Here is a 15,642-nt window from a genome sequence, read left to right as displayed (position 1 = left end):
ATCAAAAAGATATGAAATAATTATGGGAAACAGCATATAAAATCAAGAGCTATTAAGCCTATATACAACTACATTTGGTTCATTATTATATGAACAATTTCTTACCTTGTGGAATTCTCTTCTGAGGAAAACAGATACAATTTTGTTCCTAAAACAATTTCAGGTAAAAAAGTTGAGATGTTAGTTTCAAAACAGTCTCTTCAAACTGAAGTTACAAAATGTTAATATGGTACATTCAGAGTATTTTGACTCAGAACTACATAAGCTTGAAATAGTAGATCTCTAATAACAAAAGTACATTTAAATAAAATACTTATTATAAACGTCTTTTTTTGCCTCACTTTTTAAAAACTTTTTATTTGTAATTATTTTTATTATTACAAAAACATAATTCCACTGACAACATCAAATCATTTGCTAAGTATATAATGATTTATGGCACATTTTCATATTATAAAGCATCAGCAATCATGTATTACTTATTACTCTCTCCAGGACTTGATATTCTAAAGGCTTTTTTAAGGCATAATTCATATATCATAAAATTCATCCATTTCAATAGAAATTTTTAATGTATTTAAAGTTTTGTAACCATTATCACCACCTAATTCCACAATTTTTTCATAACCCCAAAAAGAAACCCCATAGTGAAGGATGCATTTCTAATTCAAGGTAGAAACTTCTGAAATAAATTTGGTTTGAAGAAATATTCAAGAAGCATACTGTTTACAATACTATGTTCATAATTATATTTCAAAAACATGTAAAACACACACCTGTAATCCCAGTGACTTGGGAGGCTAAGGCAGGAGGATTGCAAGTTTGAGGCCAGACTCAGCAATTTAGTGGAGCCTAAGCAACTTAGCAAGACCCTGTCTCAAAATAAAAAACAAAAAGGACTGGGGATGTGGTTCAGTGGTCAAGTATCCCTGGGTTCAACCCCAAGTACTGAATATATATATATATATATATTCCCCCCCCCAATTTAAAATTTTTAAAAACCCTGTAGAACAAAGACTGGAAGGAAAATAAATATCCAAAAATTATAAGAGTAGTTGTATTTGGATAGTAGTATCATAATGATTCTTTTCCATGTTTTCTTTAAAACTATGATTCAGGGTTAGGGTTGTGGCTCTGTAGTAGAGTGCTTGCGTAGCATGTGTGAGGTACTGGGTTCGACCTTCAGCACCACATAAAAATAAATAAATAAAATAAAGTAACTGTGTCCATCTACAATCAAAAAATTTTTTAAAACTGATTCAGTAATATTATCTTCATGATTCTTAAGAAGGTACAGCACAGACTTTCCAGAAATACATGATTGAAATTAAACTACAAAATAAAAACAAAAAATACAAGGTGATACTTTTAATGTCCACCATATTTATTTATTCAATGTTTTTCATGGTAGAAAAATAACCATAAAGTTGATAAAAAAAAAAAAATTTGGTTATACTTACTAATCTGGTTGAAAAGCCACAGATGCATCTTACTTTATGACAAATGGACTGTTTCATCACCTTTGTATCTAGGCATCTACTTCTTAATGGTCATTTCTGAAATAAAGGTACAGTTATTAAAAATATGATTTTTGAGTGTACTGTAACAAAAAATATTTTAAAATCTTTAAGGACACTTATCTAAACTTCAGTGACCAGAAAGAATGATAAAAATACTTCCTGAGCAACCTCCTAACAAAGAATATTATGAACAGGGCTGAAAGTGAGGTGGGAGGGATATAAAATGGATTATTATCCCACAGGACCAGAATACCTCATTGCCTTTCACCTGGCTTGGGGTTAAAATTCCTGAGTGGACTCAGGAATTTAGAGGTTGGAACAAGTAAAAAGAAATGTAAGGTAGACACTGATAAGTGAGTCCTAAAATTGACGTTTTTTAACACAATAAATCAACTGATTTTATACACAAGCAACTTTTTTCCTATCTATTGTCTATTTACCCTCTGTCCATTTTATTTACTGGTATCTTTTAAGTATCTAAAAGGAGAGTCATGCCATTAAGTGCTCAGTAAATATTTACTGAAAGAATGAGTAAACTGACGAACTACTTAAGTTTAATTGATAAAATATTTAACCTAACAGTATTTTAAAACAGTAAAATCTCAAAATGCTGTTTGTTTCACTGTAGCATCAATAATGTTAATGCCAACAATATCATTATGTTTCTTTTTCCTCAATAAACAAAAAACATACTTAAAAGACAATGACGACATGGTCCTAAGCAGGGAACCACAGCAAAAGCATGTTACCATGCAATATTATTAAGTGCACTTTTGGTAAAGACTCCTAGAAGGGGAATTACATGCAATTTTGCCAAATACTGGCAAAGGGTTGGGTGGTGGTCTTTTCCTTTTTAAATGTGTGTTCTTTGAGGTGCCTGTTGTGGAGACAAAGAAGAATTTTTATGTAAGGAGTAAAAAGCTGCTCTGACAGACCTTAAGAATAAACTTCAAGGAATCCAGTAGTTTCCTACTTCCTATTCCATAGCTGAATGGTATTTTACAAAATGCTACTCTTTTTGTAAAAAAATTAAAGGAATTCAATATAAATACACATTTGCTTTTCTTCTTTTGCTTTCAGAAAAGCCACATGGAATGATAAACCAAAACTAAGTAGCTACCTATGGAGAAAAGAGAAAGTAGGGTATAAGAGACAGGAAAGAAGCTAAAACTTCTCAGATTATACTTGTTTTACAGTTTTTATTTAGAGATGTATTTTAAGATAATTGAAAATACAAAATAAATTCAAAAAGAGAAAATACACAAAATTAAGAAATGGAAACAAACGAACCAAATCATACAAAGTTGGTGGTATAACCACACATAGAATTATTTTAAGCCACTTTAAAAACAAAATTTAACAATATATTCTTAGCCAAATGTAAGAAAAAGGAAAAACAAACCAAAACCCTCAAAAACTACATTCGGTAGTCTTGTTACTACAAATACTGGCAAATAGGTAATACCTGTCATCAGGAACCAAGAATTGCAGCCATAAGAGAAAACAGATTCAAATATAAAAATCATGATAAAAATTGTATAATCTGAAATTAGAATTGGGGTATCAATAAACTTATGATCAATTTAATCTCATAAATACTCACTGCTTAGCTGGGTGCAGTGGCACATACCTATAACTCCCAGAGACTCGGGGAATACAGGAGGATATCCTCTTAGGCAAGAGGATCACTAATTGGAGCTCAACCCCAGCAATTTAGCAAGGCCCTAAATAACTTAGTGAGACCCTGTCTCAAAATAAAAACTAAAAAGGGCAGGCATGTAGTTCAGAGGTAAAGTGCTTCTAGGTTCAGTCCCCAGCACCAAAAAAAATAAATACCCATTCCTTGCTCTTTTCCCTGAAAAAGCTTTGAAGCAATTATTACCCAGTTAAAAACTACTCCTATTGTAAATTATGGTCTCTCCATACCATTTCCCACTTAAAGTGACTAGACTTCTGGGGTATTCGTTGTGCTAGGAAGCTAGCTACCAAAGACTACCAGGGTTGTAGGAAAAAGTGATATAAAGCCAACTTGAAGGACAAACGGTGCCCACTAGCCAAAGGGGAATCAAATTGAACATCAAAAAGATAACTACCAACTAATTGAAACATTAAATACATTAAAAGTTCAATTAAAAGTTTTAAATACATTAAAAGTTCATATTCACTTTTGGAAGTTGCTAAGGTACATACTTTAGTTGAACAGTGAGTACCCCAGAGTAATCAAGCAGTCAATAAATGACAGGTCTTCTTTTTGGGGACTCAAAATATCAGATGTGGAAGAGATGTTGGGATTAAAACATCACCATTTTGTAGCCCCTGATGATATAACCAATCTAGAAAATGAGCAGTGGTTGCCTAAACCATTGGGTAAAGGGAAATGTAACAGACACATTAAACTAACAAAACCTGAACACAGGATTACTATTATCATTAAAAATGATAGACAAATAGACATTGTGTGCAGAAGTACTAATTCTGATCCATGAAGTGTTCCTCTAGGGAGCTCCAATTTCCAAAGGTATCCATACTACTACCACTTTTACCACGTCTACCACAGTCCATGCCACCTTATTCTGTATGTACACTACTGTAATCATTCTGTCAAATCTCCCTGATTCTCTTAGTCACCTCGACAAGTCAGTCAGATCAGGCATGTTCAAAGAATATTAGATCATGTCACTCCTCTGCTTAAAATCTTCAACTGAGTCCATCTCACTGGCACAAAGGCCCATTAAAAAAAAAAAAAAAAAAAACACCCAACCCGCCCCCCACCTTCCCTACTTCTCTGATTTCATCTCCTACAATTCTCCTGCCTTTTGTTCATTCCATTCAAATCACACTGGCTTCTTTGCTTTCCTTGAACACATCAAGCATATTCTGACTTCAGGGCCTCAGGACTTGTTTTTCTCTCTGAAACACCAGTTCTCTCTGGCTTACTCCTCTTCTTCTATTTAAGACTTGTTTTTTACAAGTAATATCATCAAAGAGATCCCTAGTACCCTGGGCAAGCCCAAAGTTATCTGCCTTAGCTTTCCTTATCTGACAGAATATGTGAGGAAAAATAAGTTATACATTTTGGAAAGGGTACTCTTCAAACACAACATCATTATCATCAATCTTCAGATTTTTGTTGCTAAACATCCACAGGGCTTATTAGCCCTTTAAAAAGATTTGTATGTTCCCAACTTCAAAGAATTAAGGAAGACATACAAAAAAATGTTTGTTTTGTCTTTAAATCACCTCTACAAAGGAGTAGTAGAACATTTTAATTAAATAAATTTCATTAAAAACCAAACACCACCTGGCACAGTGGCACACACCTGTAATCCCAGTGCCTAAGGAGGCTGAGGCAGGAAGATCATGCGTTTAAAGTCAGTCTCAGTGAAACCTGTCTCTAAATACAATACAAAATAGGGCTGGGGATGTAGTTCAGTGGTCGAGTGACCCCTGAGTTCAATCCCCAGTACTCAAAAAACCCAATTACCAATAAAATAGCATTCCCTTTCCTCCTACTCCTTTAGGAATTTCTGCTTGTTGAACACATTATAAAGTTCCAAATAACCTCAGGAAAAGTTTACTTGAAATTTATCTGTTACCTTTAGGTACTATGACCACCAAAGAAAATCAAAAGAACTTACTAACTCTTAACATCACTAAACCAACCAACTATAACATGGTAGGAATGCTTGAATTCAAATTACTTTTGCTTTACATAAACAAACTCCCCCTAGGCTGAAGTCTACTGTGTCGTTTAAGTATCCTTTGGCTGGCAATCTTCAGGGTCTTAACAGAGATAACTAGGGGATAGAGAAAACAGCAGGTATGACTCTGTCAGTGATCCCGTGAAACAGTCCCTGAAGACCAAAATAAATATACTACTTCTGGCAAGAGATCTTTTGAACTGCCCAAAAACTAACTTATCCACATACCTTTCATCTGAACAATTTATTTTCCTTTTAAGTTCACAAAGCACTGGTTATATGCCTATCACATAAACCAAGGTATAAAAATAAAATAAGAGTAAAATGAAAACAATCAGCAGGGGTATCAAGAATTAGATGATGAAATTTAATGTTCAAATTTGTCTGGGGCAGGTAACAACTTTCTCAATAGGATCCATAAAACTCAGAAAATAATGTCAAGAGTTAATAAATGGGATGGCATCAAATTAAAAAGCTAGACAGCAAAGGAAACAATTAACAATGTAAAGAACCTACAGAATGAGAGAAAAATCTTTTCTAACTACTCTTCTGATACAAGATTAATATCTAGAACACATAAAGAACTCAAAACACTTAATAACAAAAAACCCCAAATAACCCATTAATAATATATTAATTATTATTAATATATTAAACAGGGCAAATATATTAAACAGTCCTTCACAAAAGAAATACAGCTGGGTGGTGTGGTACATATCGGTAATCCCAGCAGCTTGGGAGGCTGAGGCAGGAGGATCTCAGGTTCCAAGTCAGCCTCAGCAACTTAGTAAGGCCCTGACCAACACAGCAAGATACTATCTCAAATAAAAAGTAAAAGGGCGGGGATGTGGCTCAGTGGTTAAGTATCCCTGGGTTCAATCTCTGGTACTACAAAAGAAACTACTGTACAGGAATATTTTCTAAGTTATAAACTTAGCTTTTTTTTTTTTTTTTTTTTTTTTTTTTTTGGGCAGTGCTGGGAATCAAACCCAGGGCCTTGTGCTTACAAGGCAAGCACTCTACCGACTGAGCTATCTCCCCAGCCCCGTAAACTTAGCATTATTATTAGATGTGACTACAGCCTACACAACACAGTAAAATAATATATCTACTCTGAAATAAAAACCAAAATGATTCCTTAATTATCAGGACACATTACCCAGTAAATGTCATCAATTATTCAGAGAAAATGAAAATTTCTTGAAACAAATAACCATTACTGAAAACTATGCCATTTAATATCAAGACAACTTTCTGACTTACACAGAGGAGAAATTCAACATGATTAAATTTTCCCAAAGGACTGAATACATATGCCAGTATTATAAATACATTTGTCCTGGGATTTTCAGCAAAATGAACACTTAAAAAAAATTCCCTCATAATCTCCATTCATTGCACTGATGGTTAAGAATGAAGAGGAGAGGGGAAAAGGGGTGAGGAGAGAAGAGAGGACACATTCTCTCAAGATACCAATTATAAATAATAAAACATTTTTAAAAAGCCAATTTATGATTATAGTGTTTCTCAGCAACAACAACTATGCAGATCTGAAAATAGGATCAAATAAAGATAATGGAATGGTCTGTACAGTTTGAAATCAATACTGGGAATATTACCTGCGGCATTTGCTTTTTTGTTTTGGCAGCTGAAAGAACGAAAGTTCACAGCATAGAGTAAACACTGTCTCTTAAAACTTCAATACACACCAATCTCTCTATAGTCAGTATCTCTTTTGTGTAAACTCATATACAACATGAATGTCATATTTTAAAACCTTCTGTATACAGACAGGCTATTAATATTCTAGGAAAGTATAAAATGTATTTTTAGTAAGAAACAGTTTTACATCTTAACATACAACTCTTAAACACTGTTACTCTTACCTCCAGAAATTATTTTCTTCTATATTTTCAACAATATGCATAAGGGATATATAAAAATCTAAATAAACATCACCAGAGTCTAGCTGTATTATTTTTCAGGAATTTTAACACAATACACAAAATAACTGTTGTGAAGAATTTCTTGGCATTGTAATTTAATTTTAATTTCTTTGCCTTGTTGCCAGGCGTGGTGATGCACGCCTGTAATCCTAGAAACTCGGGAGGCTGAGACAGGAGGATCACAAGTTTGAGACCAGCCTCTGGAATTTATTGATGCCATAAGCAACTTAGCAAGTAAGGCCTGTCTCAAAATAAAAAATAAAAGGGTTGGGTTCAGTGGTAAAGTACTCTTGGGTTCAACCCCAAGTACAAAAAAAAAGGGGGGGGGGATTGCTTCTGATATTACCCCTTCTACTAGATTACCAAAATGGCTTTGCATTTGATAGCCTCTTCCTGAAAAGGCCATCTTCAGAGGAATGTGCCCCAGAAACTGTCAACTGTCAGCCTGGTCCATTAACTTCCTCAGATGTAAAGCAATTTTTATAAAGTACACTTCATCCCCTTTATTTTCTAGAGGATTATCCACAACTTCAGAACAAGTCAATCAAAAATATTCATGATTTTTTCCCCCTCAATTTCTCCTTTATCTGCTAGGGGTAAAATTCTATCTTCATTTTTCTGGTAGGCTCTAAAGATTTTTTTCAGCAAATTATAGGATATACAGACAACATTTCTCACAGTCAAACTCTAAGGTAATTTCTCATGGTGGGCTCTGTAAAAGGGGGAATGAAAGAAGGAATGACCAATGTTTAACAAAGTTCTAGCAAATTCATGTCTCATGAAAGAGCCTTTAATAAAATCATATTCCAAAACAAGATGTCGTAGTGCATTTTCAGGTAATGGATTACCTGATTATGGGTTCTTTATTTAAAAATAAATAAATAAAGAGAATTATTTGTCTCAGTTGTAGAGGCTGACATTCCAAGCCTTTAACAGGTGGCTCTGTTCTGGTGATAGGCTTGTGGCAGATGATATTGTAATGAAAGGACTGCATGTGGAAGAGATCACACAGCAAGACAGGAAGCCTGAAATCAGGAAGGGGCCAGCCTTGCTCTTTTAGAACAACCCAATTTTAAGAACAAACTAGGGTTCCCCAAGATCTACATTACTTCCATCAGGGCAATGCCATGAGTGCCCTAATTATCTTTCATTAAGCTCTACCTCTTAAAGGTTCCACCACATTCCAACATCACCACATTGAGGACCAAGCTTCTTACATGTAAACCCTTGGGGTACAACTCACACCATAAAATAAGCTATATGTTTTCTCTGAACTACTGCTATGAAATATTATTTCTCCTGAAATTCACAAAACCTTAGTTACAGTCATAAGACAATCCAAATGAATTCAGTGGCTATCATAACATGGACCTACTTCATTATTCCTCAAGAATTTGCTTAATATTCTACATTTAAATGCCATGTAGGAAAAAAATGCTAGGAAGAAGAGCAAAAAAAAAAGACAAACCCCACAAATTGGCTATATTAGAAATACCAGAACAATTTTGAAAGTAGGAAAACAAAGAACAAAAAAAACCCTGTTTACAGATGAAGAAACTGAAGCAGTTTATGAGCAAGGAAAGAACTGAAGTTCGCATTATAAATGGTGATTTCCCTCCTCCCAGAATTACCCATTCCAATAAATCTATAAGATATTTTAGATTAATATATATGATATTTAAATCAGAACATACTGCAATGCTAAACAAACTGAATACATGAATTCTGACTATAGTAAACAAGTTAAAGTAATTTAAAATGGCCCAAGTGCCCTTTAGAAATTATAGAACTCTAAGTAAGTAACCTATATTCTAGGTGTAGCTCTTTAGGACAGTCTGGGGTAGCTAAACGAATCACTTCTCTGGTCCAACAGGACATTTCTTAAATAGATGAATCAACTTATCATTAGCTAAGTACTGTTGCTCATTTGAGGATTGTCGGTTTAATAAAATAGTTTGGACAATCCCAGAGGCTCAGGAGGCTGAGGCAGGAAGATCCCAAATTCAAAGTCATCCTCAGCAATTTAGAAAGGAACTGAGCAATGTAGCAAGATCCTGCCTCAAACTAAGAAATAAAGGGGTGGATATGTGGTTCAGTGGTTAAGCAACTCTGAGTTCAATCCCAGAACCAAAACAGGGGAAAAACAAAGGAGAGAGAGAGAATATTTAACACCAATTACACAGATACAAAAATTCATTTTATACAGCTTGCAATGGACCAAAGAAAAAAAAGAATAACAATAACAGTTCTCAAATTAAAATTTTCACCTTATTAGGAAAATCAGATAGGAATTAGGACAAAAAGCACAGTATACTCCATACTGAAATTTTTTTTTTATTTTTATTTTTTTTAACCAAAGAAAATACTTTATTCGAGTTCCCAAAACAATCTTGAGGAGTTATTCTGGGTTTGAAGAAAAAAAGATTAATTTAAAATATGAAAACAAATAGTTTTTATTTAGTGAGAGTCAAAATCAAGGTATACATTTTCCAATCAAAAATGTGTCCCATGTGGAATTTTTCAAGCTTTTAAGGGTCTACCAGGCCAAACCCTTTGCTGCCTTTGCTGCTTTTGCTTTGCTCTTCCCCTTTCCTTTCTCTCGCTTTGCCTTCAGTCTTTTTCTTTGCCTCTGGTTCATCCACATGGGGTACTGTCCATGCTGGTCTAGAAGAGTCTTTTTATTTCTCTTAATCTCAGTCTCCATTTTCATGTCATCATTTTCATCTTTCACCTCACACTGTGTTTTCCCTTGACAATGTTTGGGTACCACCACAGTTGCTATTTCTTCAACATCTTTCATTAAAACATCACTGCCTATTTTGAGAATACTTTTAAGTCTGTTGAGCTCTTTTGGAGCATTCTTTTTCCTCTTTTCAGCACGCATCTTCCTTTTCCACTTACTCCGTAAGCTTTTAGTCATCTTTTACCTTCTGTAAGCAGCACGTCGACCAGAACTTCCGCCTTCCGGCCTGAAATTTTAATACTTAAGGGAACAAAGGTCACTTTTAATTTCAAGGACATGTACCTTCCATCAGCATTTCTCTAGCACCCAGCCCACATTTAGACAGTTTACATGAATTGTGTGTAGAGACGGGCACTCAATCTTCAATTTTATAAAAAGTATAGCTGTCCATTTTATCCAAAGGGCAAAAATGAAAAAAATAATATTACTATAAATACTGTTTTGGTAACATAGAAAACTCCACAGGACAGATTTGTACTTTCAAAGGAATTATTAAAAAGAGATGTACTTTATGAAGAAATGCTCTAGATTGGTTGACAGCATAGAAAGTATGGGAGCTTGTCTTTATGATTTTTCCCTCTTAAACCAAGTTGGATACTCCCCAAGTTAAGTATCAGTTTCTATCTATTATTCCTAGATACCACTACACTTTTTAGCTTTGAACTAAAGTAAGTCAATTTAAATTGAAAACTGGTAGAGAAGTTTAATACCTACTGCTTACTCTAGGGAAAGCATTGATTCAAACTTTAAAAATGGGAGGTAGGGGGGTCTGATGACTTTCCTAAAGCAAAGGAGGAAAGAAGCCTATCATTTTTCAACTGGCTATATAACTAACAAAAAAATATATATATACGCATGTGTGTGTGTATGTTTGTGTGTGTAAAATGCTGCTTGTAGTGTATAGGGTAACATATGCACATCCCCTTCCATATGTATTTGCCTCTATCTCTCCTTTCGAGCTCTGTGTGTGTATGACATTTCTCCCTCAGTCTTGGTCTCTCCATCTCCCCTATTCTTCATGTCCATGATATCTCTCTCTCTCTCTCTCTCTCTCTCTCTCTCTCTCTCTCTCTCTCTCATAACTCAGTTCCAAGCACTGATTTTCAGAAAGAAAGCATTTTATTAAGTTGTAGCCTATAGCAGAATGAACTATAAAAATAGTCACAAAATGAGAAAGAGTCAAATCAGGCTGAGGGTACATCTCAATGTTAGAGTACTTGCCTAGCTTGTATGAGGCCCTGGATTTGACCTCCAGCACAAAAAATAAAAATAAATAAATACACTCACACACACACACACACACACACACACACACACGCACGTAACAGAAATCACTTAATCATTGGTTTAAAAGATAAATTAAAGTCACAAATTTTCAACTTTCTTTAAAATACCAAAACATATACATAGAACATGCACAAAATCTTAAGCTTAGTGAACTCAATCTAACAGATTTAATTTACAGAAGTTTGAGCTAAACATACCAGGGAAAAAAAATTAGTCAGTTTAATACAATAATGAGTACATCTTAACTTTAAGAACTTCACCCATCTTATGTTTTCATAAGGTTCAACTCTTCCCCACATTTCCTTTATATCTAAGACATGTGCTTCGTCAAATACAGATCTAGCTCAGGCTAGGAATGGGCAACAAGTGAGCAGAAAAACAGAGAGCAGAAGGAACTGGCTGTGATACTAATTGAAAAACTGCAGCAAGGTCAAGTCCAGGGCATTGGTGGCAGCATTTAGAGTTATCTGGAGCCAGCAGTGTTACTGGAGCAGTTTGTGGCGTCTGTCTGTCTCTAGATGGTACTGGCATCCTCATGGGAATCATTGTGCAATGTGATTTTAGGCATTGTTTCTGGCTGCTTAGCCCTTATAACAATTTGTTGAGCCACTGGGTTCAACACAATATCCTTTAAAAATATAAGATATGCTTGAATTGTTTTTGTTTCTTCTCTTTGTTGTTTGGTACTGGGTATCTAACCAGGGATGCTTTGCCACTAAGCTCCGTTTTTTTTTGTTTGTTTGTTTTTTAAGAGGGTCTAAGTTGCTAAGGGTCTCACTAAATTGCCAAGGCTGACCCACAACTTGCTATCCTCCTGCTCTGCCTCTGGAGTCACTGGAATTATAGACAAGAACCATATGCGCCACACCTAACACACCTGTCCTAAATTTTTTTTTTTTTTTTTTTTTTTTTTTTGGTATTACTAGGGATTGAACCCATGGGTTCTGTACCTTGAGGCTACCACTCCGAGCCCTTTTAGTTGTTTTTGTTTTCTGAGGCAGGATCTCACTAAATTGCTCAGATTGGCCTAGAACTTGGAATCCTCCAGCCTCAGGCTCCTGAGTTGCTGAGATTACATGTGTGCACCACCATACCTAGCTTGAATTGATTTTACTACATTCAGGAATTCTGACAGACACATCTGATTGTGGTGACACCCATTCTCACCTCCCCACCTCACCAGGAAACAGAAAAAAAAAAAAAAAAAAATCTATTTTCAATCTCTACAAAGAAACACAAAAAGTTAAAACTGCCCACTTTCAATCTATGAATTTATTGGAATTTATTGGGAATTATTGGAAATCTTATGGTCAAGGCAACTTTAGATTTATTCCAAAGGAACACTATAAAGGAGAAATGATGACACAGGAAAATGAAAACACAAAAAGTAGTTTTCATTGATGGAACAGAAATCATTCTTGCATGCCTGACATCAACCTTTTTATTCCCAACATGTCTTCCCATATGGCGTTTTTCACCTACTGCTTGATAATCAAGGAGCCACCTGATTGAGCCACTAAGGTCAACTGGGCACCTATAATCCCAGCAATGTGGGAGGCTGAGGCAGGAGGATAACAAATTCAAGGCCAGCCACAACAATTTGGCGAGGCCCTAAACAACCTAGGGAGACCCTATCTAAAAATATAAAATTAAAAGGGCTGGGGATGTAGTTCAGAGGTAGAGCACCTGGGGTTGAATCCCCAGTACTGCCAACGGTAAAGAAAACACACACACACACACACACACACACACACACACACACGAATTGAACCCACCGGCACTTTTAACACTGAGCATCCCAGCCCTTTTTCTTATTTTGAGATGGAGGTCTCACTAAATCGCTGAGGCGGGCCTTGAACTTGTCATCTTCCTTCCTCAGTCTCCCAAACTGCTGGGATTACAGGCATGTACCATCAGGCCTGCCTCCTCTCGTTTTAACAAATAACTCAGTAAAACATCTGCACAGCAGAACAATTCACTTCTCTATTAAAATAGTACCCAGCAAATCAGTGTCTGATTCTCACAGGCTGGTATACATTCCTCTTCCTCTGCCACATTTCTCTACAGTTCTCTTTTATAGTTTGGTAATACTTTTCTCATTGTCTACAGGTTAAATTTCAAATTTTCTTATTTGTCAGTATATATGACACAAGATTTGTGGGGAGAGTGGAACCGGGAGACTAAATCTTGTTTTCTGAAAATCTCAGGAGCCAGTTTCCATACAGAATTGTTACCATGTAGAGTTGAAATGACAGTAGTCCCATCCATGGTTTCACTTTCTATGGTTTCAGCTATCTGGTGAACCATGGTCTAAAAACTCCAGAAATAATTTTTAAGTTTTTTTTTTGTTTTGAACGCTAGGAATCAAACCCAGGGCCTTCCACATGGCTCAGCATGCACACTATCATTGAGCTACACTCCCAGCCCAAACACAAGTTTTAATTATGTACCATTCTAAGTAGTGTGATAAAATCTTGCACATTAAGATCTGTCCCACACAGGACATGAATTTATCCAGCATACCTACGCTGTATATACTATCTGCCAATTGGTCACTTGGTAGTGGTCTCATCAACTATACTGAGTATCATAATATCACAGTATTTGTGATCAGATAACCCATATTGTACTAAATAAGAACCCGAAAGCACAAGAGTAGTGATGCTAGCAACTTTATTACAGTATATTGTTATAATTAATGTATTTTATTATTAGTTAATGTTGTTAATCTCCTACCGTGCCTAACTTATAAATTAAACTTTACAAAGGTACATGTGTATAGAAAAAAATATAGTATAGAAAGTGCTTGGTGCATGCTTTCGAGCACGCACTGTGTTCTTGGAACATATCACCTATAGATAAGGGAGGATTACTTCATGTTTTAGCAAATAAAAGAATAATCAGAAATTTTTAATTCAGATGAAAATTTAGAAAATAAAACCAAGCAATTGGAAACGTATATTGATGTCTAATGTATACCTAATGTATCTAAAATCAGAAGAAAAAGCCAAACACTGAATTTTGGCAGAGATCTGGGAGTAGAGGGTGTTACAGAATTACAGGGTTCATGGCAATCACATATTAGAGCTTTGTTAAGACTAAAATAGTTGAGGCCTTAAGAATTAAGCAACTGTGTGTAATCCCAGCGGCTTGGGGGAGCTGAGGCAGAAGGATCAGGAATTCAAAGCCAGCCTCAGCAAAAGTGAGGTGCTAAGCAACTCCAGTGAGACCCTGTCTCTAAATAAAATACAAACTAGGGTTGGGGATGTGGCTCAGTGGTCAAGGGCCACTGAGTTTAATCCCTCGTTACCACTCCTCCCAGAAAAAAGAATTAAGCCACTTACCCAAAGAACACTGTTTATTAGTAGAGTGATATTATTAAAAGATCAAGTGAACTGAAGTTCATTGAATACCATTAGAATTATAATAAGTCCAAGGGCAGTAATTTAAAATTCAACTTAATATAAATAATGTTCTGATTTATAATTCATAAATATCCTGGATGCATTAACATAGAAAAAGTGATAAAGAGGGGGCTGAAGTTGTGGTTCAGAGGTAGAGCACTTGTCTAGCATGTGTGAGGCACTGGGTTCAGTTCTCAACACTGCATATAAATAAATGAATAAAAATAAAGGTTCATCAAACACTAAAAAAAATTATTTAAAAAAAAAGTGATAAAGAAATGTAAAAACAGTTACTCTATCCACAAGTTCATTCTCTATAACTCCCAGGATGTGTTATGAAGTAAAACATCATTTTTGCCTATGTGTAAAGGACTAGTTCATTAATTACCAATTTTATATTGGCTGTTATTTCATACTCAGAATTTAACTTATATATTAAACATTGAATTTAAATTAATGCCAATTAACAAAAACAATCTGGTCACAATTCACCCACTTATAAAAGAATGCCACTAATCCCCATATGGAAAAGTTCCTTTGCAATTGGTTAGCTTACACTAAGCCCAACAGGAGATTTTTACACAAAGGAATTCAAAGAAAAGGTTCACACAAAATCTAGCTCTTCTTTAAAAATGAGACATGTCTAAGGCAGCCTTAAAAGTTAGCTATATTTGTGTTTTATGAGCAGTCTAGAAGAAGGACTAAAAAGGACCTAAGGCTAGTCCTGAATTACTACTCTATTGTGAAGAGTAATTATGCTACAAAGTAACAACAGGAACATCTAAGACACTAAAAATAAAAATGAAGTATCAAACTCCTAACAGAATAAGGTGCAAGAACAAAAAGTACATGAAACCTGAAGAGAACAGAGAAAGAGAGTGTATAGAAAGAGACAAAGTTTACAGCACCAATGGCAAACCTAAGACACATGTAAATGCCACTTCCCCTCCTTCAAAACTGACAGACACAGGAAACAGGTAACAACTCTCTGGAGTCTGGCAAAGGCCTAAAAAAAAACCTCAAGATTGCTATTACAAAGCA

The 15,642-nt window shown here is 35.2% G+C and overlaps 1 protein-coding gene and 1 long non-coding RNA gene across 2 annotated transcripts; both read right to left on the bottom strand.

Moving 5' to 3' along the window:
* Positions 1-6,237: 6,237 nt before the first annotated feature.
* Positions 6,238-11,200, bottom strand: LOC306661636. Its single transcript, XR_013763916.1, has 3 exons — positions 10,994-11,200; positions 10,137-10,959; positions 6,238-9,487 (listed from the first exon to the last, which is right to left on the bottom strand). It is a non-coding gene; the product is annotated as an uncharacterized lncRNA (long non-coding RNA).
* On the bottom strand, positions 9,507-10,134 carry LOC306661635 (protein LLP homolog). The gene has a single exon (XM_079140696.1). The coding sequence runs from the start codon at positions 10,085-10,087 to the stop codon at positions 9,704-9,706; it is 384 nt and encodes a 127-aa protein (XP_078996822.1). The 5' UTR covers positions 10,088-10,134; the 3' UTR covers positions 9,507-9,703.
* Positions 11,201-15,642: the final 4,442 nt, after the last annotated feature.

The sequence above is a fragment of the Sciurus vulgaris genome, assembly GCF_902686455.1.
Source record: "Sciurus vulgaris genome assembly, chromosome: 5".
Lineage (NCBI taxonomy): Eukaryota > Metazoa > Chordata > Mammalia > Rodentia > Sciuridae > Sciurus > Sciurus vulgaris.
The sequence above is the reverse complement of the archived record's forward strand: the minus strand, read 5'-3'. Positions and strand labels throughout refer to the sequence as shown.